Here is a 26,058-nt window from a genome sequence, read left to right on the forward strand (position 1 = left end):
AGCAATGTTCATGTGGGCTGCAGGTACTAAGGATACTGTTATAAAGCTAGAATAGACTTTTCCTAATGCTAAAAATCATTTACAAATAAGGTTAAAAAGATATTTTATCCTAACAAATTGGTTTTGTCCAATTTTGAATTTTAAGTATTTTTAGAAATTCAGTTTTGTATAAATCACCTAATAACAGCCACAGTGAAGATGTTAGGCATGTTGGGGGCTTCACAGTGGTTCACTGATTTAGGAGAAAAGTACTTCTTAAAACTAGCATGAGAGAATCACCTCACCCTCCTAAAAATCCCTTGCATACAAGTCAGGACCAAAGCAAAGCCTCTGAATGTGACTCCAGAAGGGCTCCTGCCATTGCCTCTTTTCTGTGTCCTACCTGTGCAGGACCCAACTTTTATCCCATATCCGCCACAAAACCTCCCTCAGCTGCTCAGCCTGTATCCTGAATACTTGCTTGCTTGTCTGCAGAATACTTAGCTCTTAGAATCTGCTACTTCTGTGATTTTTTCATAGACATCGTTTGTCTCTCCAAATGAATCTATTGAATGCAGCTTTAAATACGTTTGGTTATGAATTCACCAAAATATAGTTTGAAAAATCTCAATGGATACACTGACCTAGGTGCTCTCTCTCTCCTTGGAAAGCTTTGTTTTTTACAGTTATATTGGGGATTTACTTTTCACAGGAAATTGTTGTAATTGAGTGTCAGGAGGTATAATTTCTAATCCACTGGTTCGTTATATATCTGGTTTATGTTATAACCAGATCATGTTTAGAGATTCTAATTTGCAGTGGTTTGGAGCCATGCTAGAATATTTTCTGGTTAAACTTACTTATTTTATCTTTTTAAGGGCTACAAAACTTTACAGAGGAAGCTTGATTGCACTCTGCATTTCCAATGTGTTTTTTATGCTTCCATGGCAGTTTGCTCAGTTTGTACTTCTTACTCAGGTAAGGTGCTTACATTTTTAAAACGAATTAAGCTTAGTGAGCTTGATTATGAGAACTCATTTGTCTAAAATTACAGAACTGAGATGTTATATGATTCTAAGTCCTAAAAAGCTTTTTTAGTCCATATTTTGAAAGAAATTTTGGGGTAGGGAAATATATGATTTACTTATTAATGGGTGTTAATTATTTACTTACTAGTAGAATGCATTTATTGAACTCAAGTTTATAAGAATGCTTATCTTTTTTCAAAATGCAAAATGTTAGTTTGCTTAAAAGAGAACTAGTGTTATAACATTAAGTATTTCTCTTAAGGAGACTGTAGTATTTATCTTAAGTAAAATGTTTTTGTGAATAACTGGACTTTCTTACACATAGGATAAATACACATAGGATAACATAGGAAAAATAGCTAAACAATTTATGTTTTATATAACTCCCTTACCAGCCTGTAATATATTTATCATCTTTCCACGTACTCTGTCTGTCTCTTGCCCTTCAGATAGAGGTCTATAAAGCAAGGTAAAGGTCGCTTATTGAGAGAGGGAGTAAAATGTGTGCTCATTTCTCCCTGCCACCACTGTTTCTACTTCTTTCTTATACTGGCCATGTTCATATTCGTATAAAGCAGTATAAGAGTCGCTTTTTAATGTTCTTTGAGATGTCTTGCTTGAGAAATGAAGTCAGACCTGGATTTGTGTCCTAACTCTATTCACTGGCTGCTTGAGTTGGACAAACTGCATAACTTTTCTTAGTTTCAGTTGTCTCATTTATGAAGTAGAGAAAATGAAAGACCCTACTGTATTGGGTTGCATTTAGGATCAGATGAGGTCATGTATGTAAGAGTCTTAACACATTACCTGCTACTTAAGACATCAAGTTTGCTGCTTCTATCATTTTTTTTTTTAAAGAGGCTCTATTTGTACTTCATTCTTTCTTTGATCTTATCTTTTAGACTCCTTTGTCTTCCTTAGTTTGAGGACATTTTAAATGTTTCTGGTTTAAAATGTCCCTGAGGGTCACTCCATAAGATTCTACCCTGTAGGCCTGCTGTGTATTGCTTAGCCCCTGGAGTGGAAAGGGAGAGTTCCTATCCTTTCACTTATTGGAGATGGCCTGCTTTTTGTTTTAGTTTTTGTTTTTTTGGTGCGGGAGGGGGAGGAACTGGGGGGAGGTGCATGGAGTGAGGGTAGACAGTACTGTGCTCCTCTGTCGGGCTTACATTGAATAACAACACACTTCTCCACAGTTACTGTGTCATATCTGTCACTCAGCAGTGCCACGTTCCCCATGGGGAAATCTGGGTCAAGGGAGACCTTCTTTTTCTTGCTACTGGGAAAATTTGTTGTAGATTATTTGGAGACAAAAAACTTGATGAATGGAACTTAAGTTACATGTTTAAGTTTCAGCTGTTTTGCCATTTGTTTAAACCATATTTGTGTAGTAGGAGAAGCGTGGAATTTAATTTGAATTGCTTTTTCCATGAAGAAAGGTGGAGAGGCATTGTTTAACATAATACCTCTCTATACTTTACTGAGGTAAATTATTTAATCAATTAATTCATATAATGAATTAATGCATATAAATAACTCCAGTACTCTTAGAATTTTTGGTAAATACATACACAGTTTTCTTCAAAACTGTTAAAAAAATTAAAAATACCTTTGTAGTGAAAGTACTTCTAGTTTGAAATTTGATAAATTTGATTATGCCCAACACTTGAATATTTGTATAAATGAAAGAAAGCACTAATGGAGATACTCGTAAAGACTGACTAACAAAGCAGAACTCAGTGTATTTTTACACACACACACGCATTATATAATTATTTTTTAGTTTAATGTACTTTCCCCAATTATGTATTGTCACGTTATAATTAAATTTTTATATTTTTTGATTGAGCAAGGCACTTTGTAATTGTACATGTTGCCAGTAGAGTCACTCTGACATTAAAAGGAGTATTGTTTGGATAATCCGTAAAGTAGATAATTTACATGGTTAATTGAGAGAGATGTGAATGGAAGAGAAAAATCAACTGATATGTGCTATATTAATATATTGACCATAATAAATAATAAATTAGCAGGTAAGAGGGTAACTAAAGAACTTACTTTCAATATAAATATAAATTTGAGGCAAAATAAAGATAATCTTTTCTTAATTTTTTAATCTATTCATTATATATATAATTTTAATATAACTTCTTTTTAAATTTCAGATTGCATCATTATTTGCAGTATATGTTGTGGGATACATTGATATATGCAAATTACGGAAGATCATTTACATGCACATGGTAATGGTTTTTAATTTTTTTTTCCCATTTACCTTGACCTTAAAACAAACCCCTGATTAGTATTTTATTTATTCATGGTTGCAACTAGTTTTGACACAATTCCATAAATAAAACAAGTGTTATTCAAAAACTGTGATATAATTAACAGACCTTGTTTTAAATAGGCCACCCAGAAAATTTAATTATCTGATTTGAATTTGTGCCCAACTTATACATTATCAGCAAAAGAGGTAATTCGTGAAAGAGAAACATGGAATGGTATATTATCCAGGAGCCTTCTGTTAAAATGAAGTGGAATATTCATTTATTGAGCACAACCTATCCAGGCATGTGGGACATATCAGTGAATAAAACTGCAAAGATCCCAGCGTATATGTGGATTACATCCTAAAAGAGTGGAGGGAGAAGAAATGGATACATAATAAACATAGTAAATGGGTAAATTATATAGTATGTTAGAAGGTGGTAAGGGCTATGGAAAAGGACAAGTCATGGTACCCCAAGGAGGTCAGGTTGGCCAAGTGTCAAGGGATGGGAGATTGAGGTGTCACATGAGGAGGTCGGAGGAGGGCTTATTGAGAAGGGGGTAGTGGAGCAAAGATTGGAAGGAGGAGAGGGAGTCAGCTAAGTAGATGTCATGGAGAAGAATATTCTAGCTTGATGAAATAGCCAGGGCAAAGGTCTTAAGGCTGGATGGTTGATTTTGATGAATATTGATTTTTAAAAACATTTGTCTTCTCTGTCATTAGTTCTTACAATTTTGATATTTTCTTTTTCCTATAATTTTAATGTAATTACAGCATGCTGTTGTTTTGTGCTGGTCTCAGCCTATCAATAACAATGTTGTGGTTGGACAGGCACTTGTGGTTCTTATGATTGCAAGATGCCCTTCAGCAATAATTTTCAGGAAACTTTGAAAAAAACCAAGGTTTATTACTTACAGGACCTGGAAATTACACAGCACACCTGGGACCACACAGTTAGGTCGTGGGGTGTGGGGGGAGGCATGGGAGAGTTAGGGAACAAGCATGCCCTGGAGTTCTGCCTTTACTGGGGTCCAGGATGGGGGCCTAGGATTTTGAGGGCTCTTTTTTTTTTTTTTTTTTTTGGTTGAATTTAAAACATAGGAGTGGGAATTTACATCACAGGAAGAGAAAAAAACTGGCCCAAAGGTCAGTTGTTGAAGTTAATCAAGATCTCTAAAACAAAGGAGCCTCAGTGGGGGCAGGTGGCCTGACCCTTTATCTAGTCATGTGGCTGGCAATATGTTTATTCAAGAGATAGCCATGTTTGGAGTGGATTGCAATAAAAGCTTTAAGTCAGACACTTGTATTACGAAGAAGAAAAAATCCCCAACTGTCAGGGTTTATACTACAGCCATATTTTTTTTTTTTTTTGCGGTACGCGGGCCTCTCACTGTTGTGGCCTCTCCCATTGCGGAGCACAGGCTCCTGATGCGCAGGCTCAGCGGCCATGGCTCATGGGCCCAGGCGCTCCGCGGCATGTGGGATCTTCCCAGACCAGGGCATGAACCCATGTCCCCTGCATCGGCAGACGGACTCTCAACCACTGTGCCACCAGGGAAGCCCCATATACTTTTTTATTCTCTAATAATTGATACATATAAATAGGACATTTATAACATATAGAGAAGTTATGGACAGAGTTCTAAAATGAACAACCATGAGCCTACCCTACAATTGAAAAATGGAACCATCATTACTTTGAAGCCCTGTGTGTCCCGAACACATCTCCTCACTTCTCTTGGACATAACCACTATCCTGACTTTTAAAATTATAATTAACTTGCTTTTCTTTATGACTTTACCATCTACTTATTCCTAAATAATATATTTTTATTATTAAATATTAGTATTGTTTTTAAGGTTTATAAAATGGTATCCTTTTTGTGAGACATAAGTTTTCACTCAGATTTTTGAAATTTGTATGTTGCTGGAGTTCAGACATTTTCTTTGCTTCATGTTTTGCATTGTATAAATACAGCATGATATATTTATCCATATTCTTGTTGAAAGACATTTAGGTGTTTTCCTTTTATGTATAATGGTGTACACGTACCTCCTGGGGAATATATATTGAGTTTCTCTAGGGTATTTACATAGTAGTAGAATTTTTAGGTGGTAAATTAAATACATGTTCAACCTCACAATTTAATGTTGCATTGCTTTTCAAAAATGATTAGACTACTTTGAACAGTAACGTATAACAGTTCTTCTTATCCTATATCTTTTTTTTATTTTGTCAATTTGGAGAGTATAAAATGGTATCTTATGGCCTTAATTTACATTTTCTCTGGTTTTCAATAAAGTTGAACATCTTTTCTTATGTTTATGGGCCCTTTGTGTTTCCTTTTTTGTGTCACTCCTATTCAGACTTTTCATCAGTTTTTCTCTTATGTCCAAGGAAAAAATGGCATCTGTTTTATTCACTGCAATGTAATCCCCTATTTTCATTATTTGCTTTGATGCTTGAATTGTTCCTGATTTGGCCAGCTACTTCCTGCTGGCTTCTTTGTTCTTTTAACATGTCCTCATTACGCTTTGAACACTTTTTCAAAGAAATTAATAAAGGCTCAGCTTCATCAAACGCTTTTCTGCATCTGTCTAGATGATCCTCTGTATTTTTCCCTCTTTAATATGTTACTGTGGTGAATTACATTAATTGATTTTTTACATTAAGAAACCATGCTTTTCTGGACTAAACAATTTTTATACTAATTATATTGCTGGATTCATTTGCTATTTTGTTAGGGTTTTAAATCTCATGAATGGTATTGGACAGTACTTATCCTTTTTTAGACTTGAGTTTTTTCCCCAAACTGTTTAATATGTTTTTTTTTTACATAGCAATAAAAATTCAAGTAATTGTTAAGCATTTAGAGTCTGTCAATCACACAGTCACATAGGCAACTATCAATGAGGACTTTGACTCAAAGTTATAGTTATAAAAGTACTAACATTACACAGGTTTAGTTTGTAGTAGAACCTATCCTGGGTAAATTATACACACTTTATTATGTCACTTACTGACTATGGAACTAGTCACTTATTATCCATAGTTGCTTTATAAACTCCTAAATCCCTATAGTTAAAAAGGAAAAAAATATAGAATTGTTTCCAAAAATTTTTTCCATTTTTTTATTGTGATAAAATACACATAAAATTTACTGTCTTAAGCATTTTAAGTTTATATATCAGTGATATTAAGTACATTCTTATTGCTGTGCAAACATCACCACCGTCTATCTCCACAAGTCTTCATCTTGCAAAAATGAAACTCTATACCCTATAGAGTTATAACTCCCTATTCTCCTTCCTCCCCCCAAGCCCTGGAAACCCTCATTCTGCGTCCTCTGTCTATGCTTTTAACTACTCTAAGTACCTTGTATAAGTGGAATCATGCATTATTTGTCTTTTCCAGAATAGGTTACTTTGCCTGGCATAATGTTCTCAAGATCCATCTATGTTGATGCAAATGGCAGGGGCTTCCTTCTTTTTTATAGCTGAATACTGTTTTATTGTGTATATATACCACATTTTCAATATCCATTTGTCCATGGATAGAAACTTACCCTGTTTCCATGTCTTGGCTGTTGTGACTAATGCTGCAATGAACATGGGAGTGCAGATATATCTTTGATATCCTGTTTTTGTTTCTTTTGGGTATATACCCAGAGGTGGATTTGCTGGATCATATGGTAGTTCTATTTTTAATTTCTTTTTTTTTTTGAATTTTATTTATTTTTTTATACAGCAGGTTCTTATTAGTCATCCATTTTATACACATCAGTGTATACATGTCAATCCCAATCTCCCAATTCATCCACCCAGCCCCCCACGGCTTCCCCCCGCTTGGTGTCCATACGTTTGTTCTCTACATCTGTGTCTCTATTTCTGCTCTGCAGATTTCTCAAGGAACTTCCATACTCTTTTAGTAGTGTACCAATTTACATTCCCACCAACAGTGGAGAAAAGGCTTCCCTTTTCTCCATGTCCTCACTAATACTTATCTCTTGGCTTTTTGATAAAAAGTCTTTCTAACCGGTGTGAGGTGATGTCTCATTGTGGTTTTGATTTGCATTTACTAATGATTAGTGATGTCGAGCACCTTTTCATGTACCTGTTGGTCATTTGTATGTCTTTCTTGGAAAAACCATCAATTCAGGTCTTCTGCCCTTTTTTTTTTTTTTTTTTTTTTGCGGTACGCGGGCCTCTCACCGCTGCGGCCTCTCCCATTGCGGAGCACAGGCTCCGGACGCGCAGGCTCAGCGGCCATGGCTCCCGGGCCCAGTGGCTCCGCGGCATGTGGGATCTTCCCAGACCGGGGCATGAACCTGTGTCCCCTGCATCGGCAGGCGGACTCTCAACCACTGCGCCACCAGGGAAGCCCTGCCCATTTTTTAATCAGATTATTTTGGGGTTTTTTGCTACTGAGTTGTAAGAGTTCCTTGTATATTTTGGATATTAACTGTAGCTGGTATATAGTTTGCAAATATTTTCTCCCATTCTGTAGGTTGCTTCTTCTTATCATTGATTGTTTCTTTAGCTGTGCAGAAGCTTTTTAGGTTGGCTCCACTTGCTGTGATTTTGCTTTCGTTGTCTGTTTTTAAACTCATGCATGACTGTTTGCATTAGGGCTGATTTATGAGGGATGGATAGCTGTTGGTGAGCTAAGAGCTAAAGTTTACTGAAATTGACTACAATTTGCCATCTAGGGGTTCTCCTGGAAGTTGTGTGTTTTGATAGATGCCCGAGTTCCAAAATAGTTCCATCAGATAGTTTGTCAAGTTGCATTTGTTGTCTGGGTGGGGAGACAGATTCTTCGTAGTGCTCCCTATGCTGCCATTTCTCCAGAATCCTCCAGCTACACTTGCCTGATTTTGATACCAGATTTATTCTAGCCCCATAGAATTAAATTGTTTCTACTTTCTCTGTCTGGGGTAGATTTTTTGTAAGATTGGGAGGAATATTCCCTGAAAGTTTGGCAGAGCTTGCCTGTTAAACTATATGGACCTGTTATTTTTTTTGGGGGGGACAGATTTTAAATTTGTGATCTAAGTTGTTTAATGATAATAGGACAATTTAGATTTTTTCTTGAGTCATTTTTTAGCACTTTTATGTTGTTAGGAATTTTCCCATTCATCTCAGTTTTAAAATTCATTGACATGAAGTTCACATGTCACATGAAGTTCACATGTCACATGACATGAAGTTCACAGTGTTTTCTTTTTTTTAATCTGCTAAAATATAGATACTCAAAAAAGATATAGATACTAAAATAACTTGTAATATCTCTCTTTCATTATGTACCTTCTAAGTTCTCAATTTTCTCAGTATAATACTCCTCAAATTTTATTCTTCACATTTAAATTAACCGATGTTTTTGAGCACCAGTTGTTTGTCAAACATTTCCTAGGCCCTTAGCATACAACAGTGATAAAAACAATTTAAAAAATCTCTTCCCTCGTGGAGCTTATATTCTAGTGTACATAGACAGAAATAAATCAAATATATAAGATAAACAGTATGTTAAATGGGAATAAACACTATTGTGGAAAACAAAGCAGACAAGGAGAGTGGGATTTACTGAGTAGGTAGGGGAGGTGGTAATTTAAAAGAGTGAGAAAAGAAGGCCTCACTGAGAAGGTTACATGGGGTTAGATGAGGGAGCATCCATTAGGTTAAAAGAAGCCGCAAGCATAAGTGCTCTGAGGTGGGAATATACTGGTGTGTTCTAGAATCTGCAGAGTGTGGCTGGATTGAGTGAGAAGGGAAGGGGTCATTAGAAATGAGGTCCCAGAGGTTAGTGGGCAGACTCTATAGGGTCGTGTAAGTCTTTGAAAGGTCTTTGGTTTTTCCTTGAAGTGAGAATCAAAGCCCTTAGAGAGTTTGAGCAGAGAAGTTACCAGAGTTGGGAATGGAGGTTGTGCATATTGTCCTTTATATCTGATCTGTGACTAAAGCAGTAATGTTAAGACAGCCTAGGAAGAACATCAATTTCCTAACGTTAGCAATAGGAATGGTTCATAAAACCCTGCAGCTGTGTCCTGATGCTGCACGGCACTATCTTGTGTGGTCCTAAATTGGTTCGTGTAAAATAGTTCTACTTCCTCAAGAGGTACCACTGGCAATGTTGCAGATGCTGCAGTTGCCCTTCAAACCAGATGTGTATTTAACTCTGTGTTATATAACTGCTGGTTCCTTTAGCCAAGATGCCAAGTCCAACTTTTTTTTCTCCAATTAATCACATCCTGGGATTGATTATAAATCCAGTATTGTATGTCTTGTGCATAACTGTTCTAAAGAATCTTATTTTATGTACCATATGAATCAGAATAGTGTACATTGCCATGTAATGTAAAAAAGAAAAATCGACATAAATAATGCAGCCAACTATCTAAGTGTTATACCAACTAAAACAATAAATAAACCTTGAACAGTGGGAAAAAAATTGGGAAAATGGACCCCAAATATCTCTCCAGACCCTTGACACATCCTTTCTTAATACTACCTTATATTTCTCTTGAATACCCTTAGCAGTGCTTTGCCTGATTCTTGGTTATGAATCTGTTTATTCAAAGTGATGATATTTTGCTAGTTTCTGCCAAAATTGATTGGGAAAATTTTAAAGTTGGTTTTAAATTGTGGCACTTAAGGAAAAAGGCTATTGTTATAAAATTTTGAGAATTTGGTTCCTTATCCATTTGAGATAGGCTGGGACCTGGAATCTTCTACTGGAGTGCTTGCACGTGGACAAAAGTCTCCGTTGAGCAATAAGATACAAAGAAACTATAAGTGACTAAAATAACTACACCATGCACAGTTGGAGCAATTATGAGCAACAGGATACAAAAAGGCCAGAAATAAACTACAAGTTTTTGAGGTGCTGGGAGCAAAAAGCAGGGTACTGCACATGATTCCTGCACATAGCACCTCCAAGGGCATGGACAGACCACCTAAGTTAGGCCTCCTGCCCAGCCCATGGGTCCACCCCCATTGTTACCCCATGTAAGGATCCAAGCAGCTCTTCTCTGGGAGTGGGCAGGGGTACCTTTTTCTCTCTTTCACTCCCTTGTGCTGCAGCATGAGCCCTGATTAAGCATTGCCTGAAATTCTCATCTGGCCTCTTATCAACTTCTATTGGTTAAAGAGTCCAAGGACCTGGGCAGTTAACATTTAGTAAGCATATAAGAAAAAAGTAACGTGACGGTAAATTTATTCCAAGAATGCAAGATTGGCTTATTATTAGAAATTATGTTAACATAATATATCTCATTAATAGATTTTAAAAAGATCAACAATGTGATCATTTCCTTTGATATTGTAATGGCATTTGATAAAGGTCAACATCTGTTTCTGATTTTTAAGATCTTAATTAAATGAAAATAGGTGGATATTTCACTGAACTTTTAATACATACATATACCTTAAACCAAAAGCTAGTATCACACAAAATGATGAATCAGTAGAACTATTCCCATTAATGCCAGAAACTTGACAAATATGCCTACTGCCACTCTTAACATTGTTGCATAAATATTAACTAATAAAATTGACTAAAAAATAAGAGGAAATAAGATGTAAAAGTATCATTGTAAGTATGCTTTTGAATACTTAAAAAACCCAAATTAATGAACTAATTACTACTAGAAACAATGAAAGTTTATATTCATTTATGCATACTTAATGTAACTTTTTTAAATATAAAAAATCAGAAAATATGAAAAGATTTCTGATATAATAGCAAAACAAGTAATATACTTTGAAATAAACTTAATATGCAGGATCTATATAAAGAAAACTTTATACTTCTACTGATGTAGGTAAAAGAAGACTTAAAGAAATGGAAACAGGAAATTCCCTGGTGGTTCAGTTGTTAGGACTCTGTGCTTCCACTGCAGGGGGCACGGGTTCAATCCCTGGTCTGGGAAATAAGAAGCTGCAAGCCGCATGGTGTGGCCAAAAAAAAAAAAAAAAAGGAAATGGAAACTACATGTATTATTTTCAGATGTAAAGATTCAATATTGGACAGATGTAACTAAAATATAATGCAATGTACATTTGTAGAATACGACAATTCTAATAAAAATGTCAATTTTTGAAACTTAGGCTGATTATAAAATTCATATGGAAATTTATATATGTGGATCAAAAATAAAACTTCCAGAAGAAAACATGGATTCTTTTATTTTTAAAGGCTTTCTAATAATGGAGTTAAATCCTGAAGACTTAGAGGAAATGAATGAAAAACTGACTAACATAAAAATGTAGAAAGCAACTACAATAGAGAAATACTACAAAGAAAGATAAAAGTGAACTGGGAAAATATTTATAATATGTTTGCTTGGTAAGGAGTTATGCTCTATCATATATGAAGAGAGTGCTTAAGGAAAATACCAAAGCCCAATAGAAAAATGGGCACTAGGAATAGACAATTCATGTACACACAAAACAATATAAACAGTAAATAGAAGAAAAGATGCTGTGTCTCACCCACTAATAAAAGAATGGAACAATGAAACAATGAGGCAACATCTTTTTTTGGATTAGATTGGCAAATATTTGAAAGAATAATACACGGTGTTGGCAGGAGTGCGTATCAGCAGGAACTCTCATGCCCTATTGGTGGAGAGTACAATATTTTGTATTGCAATTTGTCAGTATTTTCTCAAATTTTAAAATATGTGTATTGTTGATTCATTAATTCCATGATAGTAATTTATCCCATAAATGTGTTGACATGTACATAAGATACATAAATAAGGGTGTTTTTCATAGCAGTGTTTGTAATAGGAAAAACAAAACTAACAACAAAACAAAACAAAACTGGAAAGCACTTAAGTTTTCAGAAGTAGTCAGAGGACTGTAGTACATCTCTAGAGTGGAGTACTTTTTTCAGTTATTCAACAGAATGAGTTGGATTGGTTTGAATTGATAGGTAAAGCTCTTTGAAACAAACTGAGAGTAAAAGCAAGCAATAGCATAGCTTCTGGGCCAAGTTTCCATTTGTGGTTTTAAAAAATTATAAACTGGGGACTTCCCTGGTGGCACAGTGGTTAAGAATCCGCCTGCTGATGCAGGGGACACGGGTTCGAGCCCTGGTCCAGGAAGATTCCCACATGCCACAGAGCAACTAAGCCCATGTGCCACGACTACTGAGCCTGTGCTCTAGAACCCGGGAGCCACAACTACTGAGCCTATGTGCCACAACTTCTGAAGCCTGTGCACCTGGAGCCCATGCTCCACAACAAGAGAAGCTACCACAATGAGAAGCCCGCGCACCGCAACTAAGAGTAGCCCCCGCTCGACACAACTAGAGAAAGCCCACGCACAGCAACGAAGACCCAACACAACCAAAAATAAATAAAATCGATTCTTTAAAAAAAAAAATTATAAACTGGAATTTGTACATGTGAATGTCTATAAGGATGCACAGAAAATTGGTGGTGGTGGTGATCTCTGGGGTTTTGAAGTGTGGCATAGAATTCGGGCTGTTTTCCTTGTATATTCTCTTTTGAACAGTTTGAATTTTGTTTATCATGGGCATGTGCAATTTTCAGAATAAAATCATTTTTTTTGTTTTCTGTGTATTAATTACATTTTTCTTGGATTTTTCCAGATTTCTCTTGCACTTTGTTTTGTTTTGATGTTTGGAAACTCAATGTTATTAACTTCTTATTATGCTTCCTCTTTGGTAATTATTTGGGTAAGTGTTCCTTAAGTAAATGTCTGTTTTTGAAACTAATGGTTTACCAGTTTCTTTATCACTGGCTTGAGATTCGTGAGGGATTTTCTACAAGAACTGTTTCAAGTGTCTTACTGAATACATCTATATGTGATAATGTATTTAAGTTCTCGTTTCCAAAGAAACACAACAAAAGTTAATACTGGAAAACATAGTGCTTTGTTTCACAGTCCTAATCTGTCCTTTCCTCATCTTTTCTGTCACCTGACTTTTGGTCTTGGAGTTCATTTTAGAATGGTTTCTATGCTTTCGTCTTTTTCTTGTTTCCTCCCCTCTTTTCAGTGTTTATCCTACTCCTGCTCTACTTTCTGACCCCCCTTTCCTCCCTCTGGCATCTCAAGCAGTCTCTCCTTGTTCCACTGTGATCAGAGGCTCAAGGCCTTATATTTTTAGTTTTTTCCCCTCGTGTCTATTTGAATTATTCAGATAGTTTAAATCAGGTGATGATTCAGTTATATTTTACTAGATCACTACCAAGAACAGATTTAGACTATGGGGAGACTGTCTTATAGAATTAGAGCAAAAGGTAAAAGGTTATCTAACTCCTTCTGCCACTTTTGGCAGGATGACTTTCTAAATATAAGTCTCTCTAAATTTAAGGACTTCCAGAGGTGGTTACTCTTTTTTTTTTTGCCGGTGGGTTTCTCCATTACAATGTTTTGCAAACCTAAGAGGAAAAAAATTATTCCTTATATTTAACATGCATGTGCTTTAGGATTAGGCTGGTTTTTTGAAGATGAAAGCACACTGCACTGTCTTAACTGAAATGGTTTCTACTTCTTGAATAATCATTTAAGTAACTCAGATCATTTTGTCTTTCTTGATTTCTAGAACCCATTAACAGATTTGGAATCTGCTATTTCTTTGTCTGATTTTACAAGTAATATTTATTTAAGATCCCATTTCCCAGGAGTATGCCTCTTCCCAATCTGGGCCACCACCCTTTTCAGGTTGTGTGACTTGAGTATACTTAGGCACAGAAATTAGCAGTTAGCATGTGGTGATGCTGTGTTTTCAACAATGACAAAACAAAAACAAAAACCCAGTAACTGAGTTGCTGTGCTGTGAGATTAGTGATAGTTCTTACAGTCATGAATTTTGTTTGTAATTAGGAAATGTGTCAATGGACTCAATTCTATATTTAAATATGTACATGGGGAAGTCCTGCTATTACTCCGAGTAAAGTACATGACTCTTGTTACTTGTGTACAGTACACAAGTACATTGAATGGAAGATTTCCTGTCAGTAAATCTAATCTTAAGTACATTTTGCAGGAAATTTCTCTTCAGTTCTATTGAGCACCTACAGTGTGTCAGGTTTCCTACTAGGTGCTTGACACTGAGGTGTGTCTTAGGTATGAATTAAGCATTATGCATATTTCACGTATTTTGGTGTATAAAAACAAATGATGGCAACAGGTACAGAATATAGCATGTTTTTGCATATTTAACTATAAACACACACTTGCCTGTTTTTATTTCTAGTTATCACTTTGAAACAATCGTAACACATTTTGTGTTCTCAGATATTCAGAAACTTCTGAAAAGATTTAATTTGGGTTCATGTATTTATGTTTTGATTCTAAGCGTATTTTTGCCAGGTTTGAAGTAGATTTAGATCTGTATAGGTACTATACTTTGGGAGTCTATTATGTACCTGGAAAGAAATAAGATTTGATAGAGGAGAAGTATTTAGTTGATCTGTTAAAAACTCATTTGTAGTTTATTCAAGGAGTTAGTAATATTTAACTTAAGGAAAATCTTATAACTATTAGACACCTGTCTAAAATTCTGAAATTATTATATACTTCTTGGTTCTTCGGTAAATCAGAACCAGTCATAGAAATCAATCATAGAAATTTACGTATGGAGATTCTGTTTTCAACTTTACAAAGTGACTAACTGACCTAAAATACTCTGGATAAAACAGGGCTTCTTGAAATCAAATGAGCTTGTGGTGATTCTATGTGAAACACTGAAAGTGTGCTGAAGTTTAGATTCTTGAGAGTCTATTGTTTACAAGTATTTCTTTGGCACCTGAATTTGTGTCTATAAGTATTAACTGTATGCTATGTTATTTTCTGCATGCAGGGTTTACTGGCAATGAAACCATGTTTCCTGAAAGTAAATGTATCTGAACTTAGTTTATGGGTAAGAATCAATCTATTTGAATGTATATGTTTTTCCTTCTCCAAAATATATCATTGGTTTTATGTTTTACTTTCAAGGAACTATCCTATATAATGCAGAGGATCTAACAGTTTTATAACATATTAAGGCTCTGTGCCAAATTGCTCTTTTTGTGAAGCAAGTTAAGATTAATATTGGATAGGTAGTTAAAGAATTTCAGTTTTATGTATGACCCATGTTTTTTCTGAGGAGCAGTGCATGTGTAAGAAACTGTTAGTAGAAGGGGAATTTAACTGCAATTGCTGTATAAATCTCCTATAAAATATATTAATTTTGACAACAAGATTGTGTATATTTTTATTTTTGATGATAGCCCCTTGATTTTGGAGTAACATTCTTTATTTTAATTTAAGGTGCATTTTTTTTGACATTTTCTCTTGGATATAGAGATAATTACTTCACGTGTGATTAAAGCATTTATTTTTTTCTTCCTAGGCTATGTCTGTGCAATGGCTATATGATGCATCAGTTTAGTTTTGTTTTGCTATATTTCTCTTTTGTAGGTTATCCAAGGATGTTTTTGGTTATTTGGAACTGTCATACTCAAGTATTTGACATCTAAAATCTTTGGCATTGCAGATGATGTAAGTGTATTTTTGCTTAAACTTGGAAGACTTGAAATAAATCAAACAGACTAAGAATGAATTACTAGAGTTGTGAAAGTACTACTATTTAAGCCAAATTCTAAGGTGAAGTCTATTCACCTGTTATTTTATCTATTTACTATAATAGAGAGTAAATATGACTATGTCTGTAGTCCATTCTCCAAAATTAATTTCTTGAGGTAACTCTCATATTTTATTGGTCTTTCTATATTACAAAGATTTTAAAATTTTAAAGTAAGAAAGCTCTAGAGACTTAAGCTCAAATTTTAAGGCCTCTACAGTCATTTTTCTCTGGTTTCTTTATAATCCCCTTTTGTAACAGATAAAGATGCCATCTTCAGAGACTCTTAAAGAATAGATCATATAACTTATTCTCTTTTTCTTCCAGTTTTCTAGTCAATGCTTGTGAAAGGTTTGTAGGTAATTTAATCCAAGTTAGTCTTATTAAGAGATATTATTGTTATTGGTTTTGCTTTTTTTTGGTATTTGGGTAGGAGAGAAAATAAAATGAGAAGAATTCTGCTTTATAACTGTAGAGATTCACTCTATCTATAATTTTGTATTGCCTATTTTATTTTGATGTTTTGGTAAGCACATTAATTAAATTAAAAGAGAGAGCAAGACACCAACCAACATGGAAAGAGTAAAGTAAGCCACATATTTTTTTCTGTAATTTATTTTAATTGATGGTCTTTCTTCCTTCTGTATTAGATTAAAGTTGTGGTTTTGAAACTGAGTTCTGTGAAGTTCTGGGACTTCAAGGACTCTTTGGTGGGGTCCATCTACTTCTCAGTCCCCCTGCCAGCCCCTCTTCACCCAGGATAGTCTTGCTTTAATCTCTTACATAGTGGACATTTATACATGTTTTCATATGAACAAAGGAATTGTTTGCTTTAAAAAGATGGAAAACAATGGGCTATTAAAGGGGTGGTCTACAACCTGTGAAAGACATTTTAAAAGTTTAAAAGCATAGTCTAAAATGCATTTATTTATTCATTCATTCAATGTACCTGCTATGTGCCTGATAGTAGAATGCATCCTAGAGATACAGAACTGAATAAGACATGGTCTAGTGGGAGACAGGGACAATTTCTAGCAACTATAATACAGTGTAATGAAAGCTCTGATAAAAATAAGTACAGAGTGGGACTCCCCTGGTGGTCCAGTGGTTAAGACTCTGTGCTTCCACTGCAGGGGGCACAGGTTCTACCCTTGGTCAGGCAACTAAAGATCCTGCATGCCACATGGCATGGCCAAAAATAAAATAAAATAAAAATATAAAATAAAATTTTAAAAATTCAAAATGTATTTTTAAAAAATTCATTAAAAAAATAAGTATAGAGTGCCACAGGAATACCCAGGGAGATTCAGGGAAGGCTCCTAGAAGTCAACTGTGAAGATGAGCACTAAGTGGTGATTGAGTCAGCCAGGAGGCAGAGAATGAGCAGGAAGAAAAGGGAAAGAGCCCAAGTCCTGGGTTTATGGAATCTGTCTACTCATTGGGGGAAGACAAGCTGGTTAGAGTTTTAATTCAGGTTAAACTGACTATTGTCATTTCTATCACAGCCCGATGTTGCACCAGGGCCAAAAAAAAAAAAAAAAAATGCTGTAAAAAGTTATTTCCAAATCAGAAATAAGTTAGTTGCAGCTTTAGTATTTCTAGAAATCTGTAACATTGATCAAGGACATCAGTGTTATAAATAAATTCTTAATTTTAACATTGGTCAAAGGAAGATAATGGAGAATGGCAAGGCCACACAGCTCTTGAGAAGCATTTCCACCCACCCTTCTCTGTTAATTAGACACACACTTCCTGTCCTTTAGGAACCCAGCGAGGCATTTCTCGGTCTATCCTGGATTTCCCATCCTTGCTCCTATCAACATTTTTCGTGGTAAAATTCTGATGTTGTATACCAGGGAAGCTCAGTACTAAGTGCCCCAAGGTTTTTATTGGGGGCTGGTAACATAAGCATCCTCTGCCTAGCACGTTATCAAAATTCCAAACTCCCAGAAAGAATGTAGGTGTTCAGTATAAGCCACTATTATCATTTAGGGTGATGGGAGCCTTCCGGAATTCAAGTTCCCTGATGCCAGCTAAGGGTCAACCTTGCAAGCAGGTTTTTCAAAGGATCCCCTTCAGACCTACTATGTTAACTCTCATCTGAACAGCAAGTTTGTCTCATCTTTTCCTTTCTGCCATGCCCACCTTGGATCTCCCATGAAATATGCATACCACTTCCCAGTCAGTCATAGATTTGTAGAGAGCTTGGGCTCTCTTGGATCCACCAGCATCTGTGGACAACTTTCCAGTGCACCAGGGATGTGAGAACTTGTCTCCTGTCATTGGTTGTCTCCTTTTCAGAATCTCTGTAAAATGTCTAGCTAGTCTGCCAGTCTACTGTTCACCAAACGAGTACTGTAACCCTAAGCTGGCAGAACTGTGAATGTCCGCCTTTCATTTCCTCCTGAGTTTGATGCTTTTACTGATGGTGCATAAATTTTTTGCTCTCTGCCCCCAAACAAGTCAGCTCCTTGCAGTAGCAAAGGTTCTGCTTTTCATGGCCAACCCCACCCGGGTAGGACCGTTGGGCTGACCAAGCTGGGGGAAGCAGAGGTGATGTAATGGTGGGAGGGAGCGGCCAAAGCAACAATGCCACAGACTCCGACTATTTCCACCCAGAGCTCATCAGTTTTTTTTTTGGTTTTTTTGGCTGCATAGGGTCTTCGTTGCTGTGCGTGGGCTTTCTCTAGTTACGGCAAGCAGGGACTATTCGTTGCGGTGTGCGGGCTTCTCATTGCAGTGGCTTTTCTTGTTGTGGAGCACGGGCTCTAGGCATGTGGACTTCAGTAGTTGCAGCATGAGGGCTCAGTAGTTGTGGCACATGGGCCCTAGAGCATGCGGGCTTCAGTACTTGTGGCACATAGGCTCAGTGGTTGTGGTTTGCAGGCTCTAGAGGGCAGGCTCAGTAGTTGTGTCGTTGCTCCACAGCATGTGGGATCTTCCCGGACCAGGGCTCGAACCCGTGTCCCCTGCATTGGCAGGCGAATTCTTAACCACTACGCCACCTGGGAAGTCCCTCATCAGTTTTTTTGTGAATGCATGTTTCTCCATTTGTTTTCCTTTTGATCAATTACTTGATCCTAATATGGTTTTTGACAGTTTTGTCCAATTTCATAGTTGTTATTGAAAGAGGGGATTTACTAACTTCTTCCTCTGCCATATCTGGAAGTCCCCATATTCACTGATTTTTGCGTGTTGATCCAGCCTTATATTTCTCAGATAACCTCACTTGTTTACAATGTGTTAGTTTTTCTAAATATTGCTGGATTTGGTTGGCTAATATTTTTAAGGACTTTTGCTGATATTTATGAGGATATTAGTCTGTAGTTTTATTTTCTTGTAATGTTTTTGCCTGGTTTTAGTTTCAAGGTAATGCAGCCTTCCAGAATTATTGGGAAATGTTCAATCTTCTATTTTTAATGAGAATTTATATAGAATTGATATTATGTCTTCCTTAAAGGTTTGTTAGAATTTGACAGTGAAGCCCTCAGGATATGGAGTTTTGTTCATGGGAGACTTTTCTACTACAAATCCACTTTCTGTAGGAGTCTTGGCATTTTATGTCTTTAGAGGAAACTCACCCATTTCATATATATCATCAAATTAAAAAAAAATTATTGTAGAATTCAGTTAGCGAAAAATTCTTATTGAAATTTTTTGCATATATGTGAATTGTCTTTTATGCTCTTTAATTTTCCTTATTTGGATTTGATATTATATTAATCTGTAAAGACCTGCTTTTTATTTTTTTGCTATTTTTTCTACTTTCTATTTATTACATTAATATTTTCAAAGTACCACTTCTTTAAAGTCTTCCTTGGTGTTCTTGTATTGCTCTTTGTAATTGAATTCTGTCACCCTCATTTCTTGTCTTCTCATTTCTTTGGGATTGTTCTGTAGCATTTTCTGATGCTTGACGGAAAGTGCTTGGCTCTTGTTTTCACCTCTCTTATTTTCTGATAAATGCATTTTAAATCTATAAATTTCCCTCTAAGTAGTACTTTTTTGTGTGTCTTACAAATTAACTATTTTGCGACTTTCTTTTTAACCTAAAAAGCTTTATGTTATTTAGTTTCTAGCTGAAAGGACTTTTAAAGCCATTCCTAGTTACCATTTTCCAATTTTGCTGCATTTATGATTAGAAAAAAATAATTTGCATTATATAAATTCATTGAGATTTATTGTGGCATAGGATGTGAACATTAAAAAAATCTTTACTTGTGTTTGAGGGTAACATATAGTCTCTCTTTGTGAAGTTTGTATTCTCTGTTTGTGAGCTTATTAATATTGTTCAGATTTTATGTTAACATTTATCTGCTTTTTCTACTTTAGAGGGAAATATTTAACATTTCCAATGAACACTGTCAACTTTTTCTTCCTACAGAGTTTTTCAGTTGTTCTTCTATACACTTTGAATCGATACTGTTAATTGCAAATTGCAAATATTATATGTTCGTGATATGTATAACCTTGCTTTGCTGTTTGTTTTATCAGCATATAATGTCATTTTGTCGTCTTTTTTCATATATTTTTGTTTGAATTTAGTTTTGTGAGACATCACAGTAGCTAACCCAGATTTCTTTGGTTCATTTTATCTGGTATATCTTGTTCTCTTCGTCTGTTTTCAACCTTTCTGCAACCTTTCTGCATACTTTTAAGTTTGTCTTTTGTAGATAATATGATATCGAATTTTTCCCCTTAAATCCAACTTGAGCATCTGTCCTTTAGTTAGTGAATTTAACCTCTTTACATTTATGGCAGTTATCATTATATTAGGACTTACTTCTTTCATTTTATTTGAGATTTTTCCAAACATTTTACTTTCTTTTTAGATTCTTTTCCTTTTCAGTGGTTAGGTACTTTGTGTATTTTAGACCTATGTACTCTCCCTCCTATTGATTTCTTAAACTTATCAGAATACATTTCTTCCCCAGGAGACAGAGCATTTGAGATTCTTCAGCATATCCCATCACCCTTTATAGTTCCTACTCACTCCCTGACCCCCTACTTCATTTAGGTATCGTTTAGGGTTTTAGTCATGATGTGTTTCAGTTATAATTTATCCCCTTTTCTATGGTTCTTGCTCTTCTTGCTCTTTTAGACAATAATGAATTGAAAGTTTGGCAAATGTTTTCTCATTTGTTAAATGAAAACAATTCCAGCTTCCTCACATGGCTTCTTGTGGGAAGTAAGTTAGGTGATATAACTGTGAGCACTTGGTGACATATGAAGAATTACACAGTTGCTGATTGTGAGGCAAAAGTGTGTTTTATTCCAAGGCCTGCCCATTTTCTACTTCTTTCAAAAAGTCTTTTCCAACCGCTTTTCAGAAATCTGAATTAACGTTTGCTTTGCTTTGCTCTATCACACGTTGTCCCTTTGTGATTGACAGATGCCTGTGTGTGTTACCAAGCCTACCCGATACTGTGTAGTGTATTTCACCAGGTTTAACACCTTGAGCAGGGAAAACCCAAGGGTAAAAACCTTTGGAATGTTGATGATGGAGCGTGGACGGCAGGGTGTTGTTGGAGCTATCACTTGTCAGCAGTTGAAGGGAGACTGTGAAGTTGGAGGGTCCAGAAGTAGCCAGGTGTGGGAACAGCGAGCTCTGTCATGCAGTGGAAACTATTTTTAGGTACTATTAAGATTAAAATGCATTATTACAATATACGGCATAATCTAATGGTACCTCCCTTTATTCCTTACTAGGCTCATATTGGCAACTTATTAACATCAAAATTCTTCAGTTACAAGGATTTTGACACTTTACTGTATACCTGTGCAGCGGAGTTTGATTTTATGGAGAAGGAGGTAAGATGTGATTTCTCCTTTCTTTCCTTAGTTTTTGGTCCATTCATTTTTCATAAAGGGTGCTCCTGTTATTCAGACTCTTACCTCTGTGCTCTTATCTCAGTTTGAAGGAAAAGGAAAACCTGGCAGCTTAAAGGAAGATATTCCTATTTACATTAGTACAGCTTCCTGAAATATATAGTCTTTTCTTATTTTGATAATTTAGAAACATGCATTCAGTCTAGCAATAGTTTTTAGGATTGAGTAAAAACAGAGGCATTTCAAGTCGCCTCTTTTTAGGGATAGCATTAGTTCAGTGAAGCTCTCAAGCTTTTAAGTTTCCACTCACTTTGTGATTGTTTGTTTGAATGATCTCATTGCTTTGAAATATCATTGAGTATAAGTTTTTCATTCCAACAACATTTTGTTCCTAAAACTGTATTCAGGTGTTTAGAAGGAAACCAGAGAGTAGTTTAGTGGATCGTGAGACAGAAGTCTGTGATATTACTTGATGTTCTTGAACAAGTGACTCTCATTCTTGGAGTTGTAGCTTACTAGTTTCTGGTAGTATGCTACAGGTAGATATTGTGAGGACGAAAGGAGATACACAGGAAAGTACTTTGATATTTTAAGATATTTTATATTAAATACCATTTTGCAATACTTTATGAGCTAGTTTGGTTCAACAGATGTGTATATATATGCCTTTTTTTCACACCACCCATGTGGCCCCGATTTATGATGATATTTTATTATCTGTCAGACATTTTTCTTCAAAGCTGTGTGTGTGTATATATATGGAAGTGGCCAACAGTCCTCTGTTGACACATTCATTTTCCCCGATCCCCACTGGGTCAGCCCATGTCCTAAATTACAGACCAGTGGAGGAGAGTGCAGCACACAGCAGACTTTTACCAACCAGACATTCTGAGTTGAGCATGTCCTGCAGATGTACTGTTTCCTCCAGTGACCTATCAGTCTTCATTTCCTGTGTTCTGGCAAATGGTTTTGATAAAAAGTGTACAAATGATAGTGTTGAACCTGCTGAAAGAAACTAAGGAAAAGTATCTTGCAAGGCTTTAAAATGCACACTTAATAGCAGATCAAGCCTCTTTCAAGGAGGTGGTAAAGGAAGTAGAGTATAGACATCAACAGAGAAATTAGGACTCAGTGGAAATCCTTTAACATTATTGAGGATATACACACCTTTACAGCCTGAGAGTATGAACCATCAGTTATGTGATAGAAGAAATTGTTTATTGAGGCATAAGATGCCTTCAGTCAATTTGAAGAAAATGGCAAAGCTGTGTCCAGCCTGCCATTCCTCATCTCCATAGGTACCTTCACAGGGACGATGCTGTAGAGACAGGGCACGGTGCCAGTTCAGAGAGGGCATCTCTTGTATGGTACGTCCATATAGTGGGGAAGAGGGAAAAATTTAACATGATATCATACCAATATGGAAAGACACTTAAGATGTATAATGGGATGAGCAAAATGGTCCGATCTTATTGACCTATAATTAGCACACATAGAATAAAGTGTAAGAGACCAAAATTTTAACAGTTGTTTTTTTTTGGTGGAGAGATAATCAGTGATTAACTTTTTTTGTAATTTGCGTCTTCTAAATTTTCTATAATAATCATATTCTAATTGTATTGTGCTACTAAAAAAAAAGTTAAAACAGTGAGGGGGATCTTTGCTTTTTAGATATGAAAATGGAAAGCAATAGTATTTAAAGTACAGGGATACCAAAACAGGAACATTATGACCAAAAACAGACAATGCTGGATAGACCCATGTGTAGGTACTTAACTATGTTTATGTGTATGTACTTAGTATGAAGTGAAGAGAGCACCACATAATATATCAATAAATGGTTAAAAGATGCATTGTTTCATGAATATTATTTGAAAAATTGAATTGGGGTGGGGAGTCAGCTTAAGGCCTTGTATCATATTATACACCAAACTTCATTTCAGTTAATGTGTTAAATATAAATGAAGCCTGAAAAATTAATCTGAGAAAAATTTGAATGAATATTAACTTCATTATTAATGAGCATAATACAAGTGCAAAACATATATGAGAATGATTAATAGATTTGTCTGCATGTAACTTAAAACATCTGTACATTAAATATTATAAAAATTAAAAAGGAAATGACTAACTGGGATGATTCTTGCAATAAATATAATAAATGAAACTAGAGATTAATATAATTAGTATAGGAGCTTGTTCAAATCAATAAAAAAAGTTACCAAGGGCTCTCACCCTTTCCCAGCACCAAAAACACATCCCCCCTCCCCCCCCTCCCCCCACATATGCAGAAATGAGCAAATGTGAACATACAATCCATCCGGGAGGAAATGCTGATAACTGATTAAAATGTGAAATTCATTTTCTCCTTTATTTTTTCTCCATTTTCTAGTTTTCACAATGAGCATATGTAACTTTTATGCTTAGAATAAAATCAACAATTACAAGAAATATTAAAAGAACTTACAGTTCTAATAGAACACACACACACGTGCATACATCTCTCTCTGTGTGGTTTGCATTTGTTCTGTGCATACCCTCTCTCTGGTGTATCTTTTGGCATTGAGGAAGTTTTATAATTTTGTTTCCTTTATATTAATACTTGTATATATTAACCTTAGTCCCTTCTATTGGTTTCCTCCTGGGAGTTATACTGAACTTAGCTAGTCGTTTCTTGCCCGATGCCTATTCCCACCCATTTCTAATTTATTGTAATACTATAATCAGGGAGATTATTTTGCTTCTTATATACTCTCCCCCTTTTACCCCATTTTTAAGAGTCCCATTGTATCTTCATTGTCAGCACGTATAACCTCTCATACTCTTCTGTCACCTTTATATCCCCGTCATTGTCGTAGTTCTGTAGATCATTGTTTTTATTGTACACTATGAGTTGTAGGATCGAAGAACACATTTCTTGGCTGTGTGAAGATTACTCTCCAGTGGATTCCTCAGGAAGGGCTCATGGGAGCAGTAATCCCTGAATTTTTACATGCTCAAAATATTTTATCAGTGGCTTTTATGTGTGAAGGTCAGTTTGGCTAGATACAAAATCTTTGGCTCACCTATCTTTCCTTGAGAATCCTAAATAAATTACTCTACTATCTTCTGGTCTAAAGTGTTGCTTTGAAAATCTGATGCTAATATGATTTTCTTTTTAAAAGAAATATTTAAAAAACACCTTTTAAATAAACTTTTGGAATATAATGTTAAAATTGTTTGAACTCCTTATTAAATTTTGTTAAATACTTTTAACACAATTTTGACATACTTCCTTTTTAAACTAAACATCTGTATCTTACTACTTATATTTATTGTTAACTGTTATTAGCAAATGTCTAACTTTTAAAATAATAAAATAATTTTAGGGGACTTCCTTGGTGGTCCAGTGGTTAAGACTGTGCTTCCACTGCAGGGGGCATGGGTTTGATCCCTGGTTGGGGAACTAAAATCCCGCATGCCATTCAGTGCGGCCAAAAAAGTAAATAAAATTTGAAAGTTTAGATCTATAAAAAAATAGTTTTAGTTATGACTTTTGTGTAGGTTAAAACATAACTTAAAAATTACAAAATAGAAATATATTTATTATTTTAAAATAATAGCATGCAAATGTTTATAAAGGTAAATAGTAAAATGAAAACATAAAAATTCTCTTTTTAATGGAATTTCTAACTCATGAAGAAGCATTTTGTATAATGAATTATGAAAATTACTTGTCTAATACAGAATAGTGAGAAAATTGGACTAAGGAGAGGGAAATCAGAAAATGCTACTTACTGTATACTTTGTAGAATTAAAAATGTACCAGCATTTTTAATATGGTTGAAGCTAGATTTCTCTTTATAAACATATTGGGGAAAGCATACATCATTTTACTTAATGATGTAAGATTATTTGTCTGAGGGAAAGTGTTGGTAATAAGCAAATCAATTGCAATTTAGAAATTTCAAGCCCAGGATTGTTTAAGACCGTGATCTCAAATTATCGAGAAGTGTATAGAATTACAATGTGTGGGGCTTTTCTAATAAAAAAAATTTTTCTATAGTTTTTTATCTGTTACCAAAGAAAACGTAAAAATGTTTTTATTCCTCTTATAAACATTAGTCATTATTGTGTGTGTGTGTGTGTGTGTGTGTGTGTGTGTATCTGGAGATCATGGTTATGATTTTTATCCCAGATAAAATGCACAGTAAAGCTCATGCCATTTAAAGGATTTCTGCTGACCCTAGGTGAATAATAAGTTATGCTCTCTAGTTAGAAAAGTAGTGTGCAAAAGTGAACAGTAGTCTTTCTAGTCATGTTTTACAAGTGTTTGGGAACTGTGTTTGTTAGTGTTTTCATCTCAACATTTTGGGCAA

The 26,058-nt window shown here is 35.4% G+C and overlaps 1 protein-coding gene across 6 annotated transcripts in view; it reads left to right on the top strand.

The window, feature by feature from the left end:
- DPY19L1 (dpy-19 like C-mannosyltransferase 1) overlaps positions 1-26,058 on the top strand; it is a 95,526-nt gene that overhangs the window by 49,116 nt on the left and 20,352 nt on the right. For 4 of the 6 annotated variants that reach the window (XM_027102211.1, XM_027102216.1, XM_027102212.1 and 1 more), the window contains exons 9-14: positions 858-957; positions 3,173-3,250; positions 12,890-12,976; positions 15,107-15,166; positions 15,709-15,789; positions 21,581-21,682. In XM_027102211.1, coding sequence (XP_026958012.1) covers positions 858-957; positions 3,173-3,250; positions 12,890-12,976; positions 15,107-15,166; positions 15,709-15,789; positions 21,581-21,682 — 508 coding nt within the window. The remainder of the gene's footprint in view (positions 1-857; positions 958-3,172; positions 3,251-12,889; positions 12,977-15,106; positions 15,167-15,708; positions 15,790-21,580; positions 21,683-26,058) is intronic. The other 2 variants (XM_027102214.1, XM_027102217.1) reach the window with 2 other exon arrangements.

The sequence above is a fragment of the Aethalodelphis obliquidens genome, unplaced genomic scaffold (assembly GCF_003676395.1).
Source record: "Aethalodelphis obliquidens isolate GAN/ISIS:26980383/991018 unplaced genomic scaffold, ASM367639v1 scaffold5, whole genome shotgun sequence".
Taxonomy (NCBI): domain Eukaryota; kingdom Metazoa; phylum Chordata; class Mammalia; order Artiodactyla; family Delphinidae; genus Aethalodelphis; species Aethalodelphis obliquidens.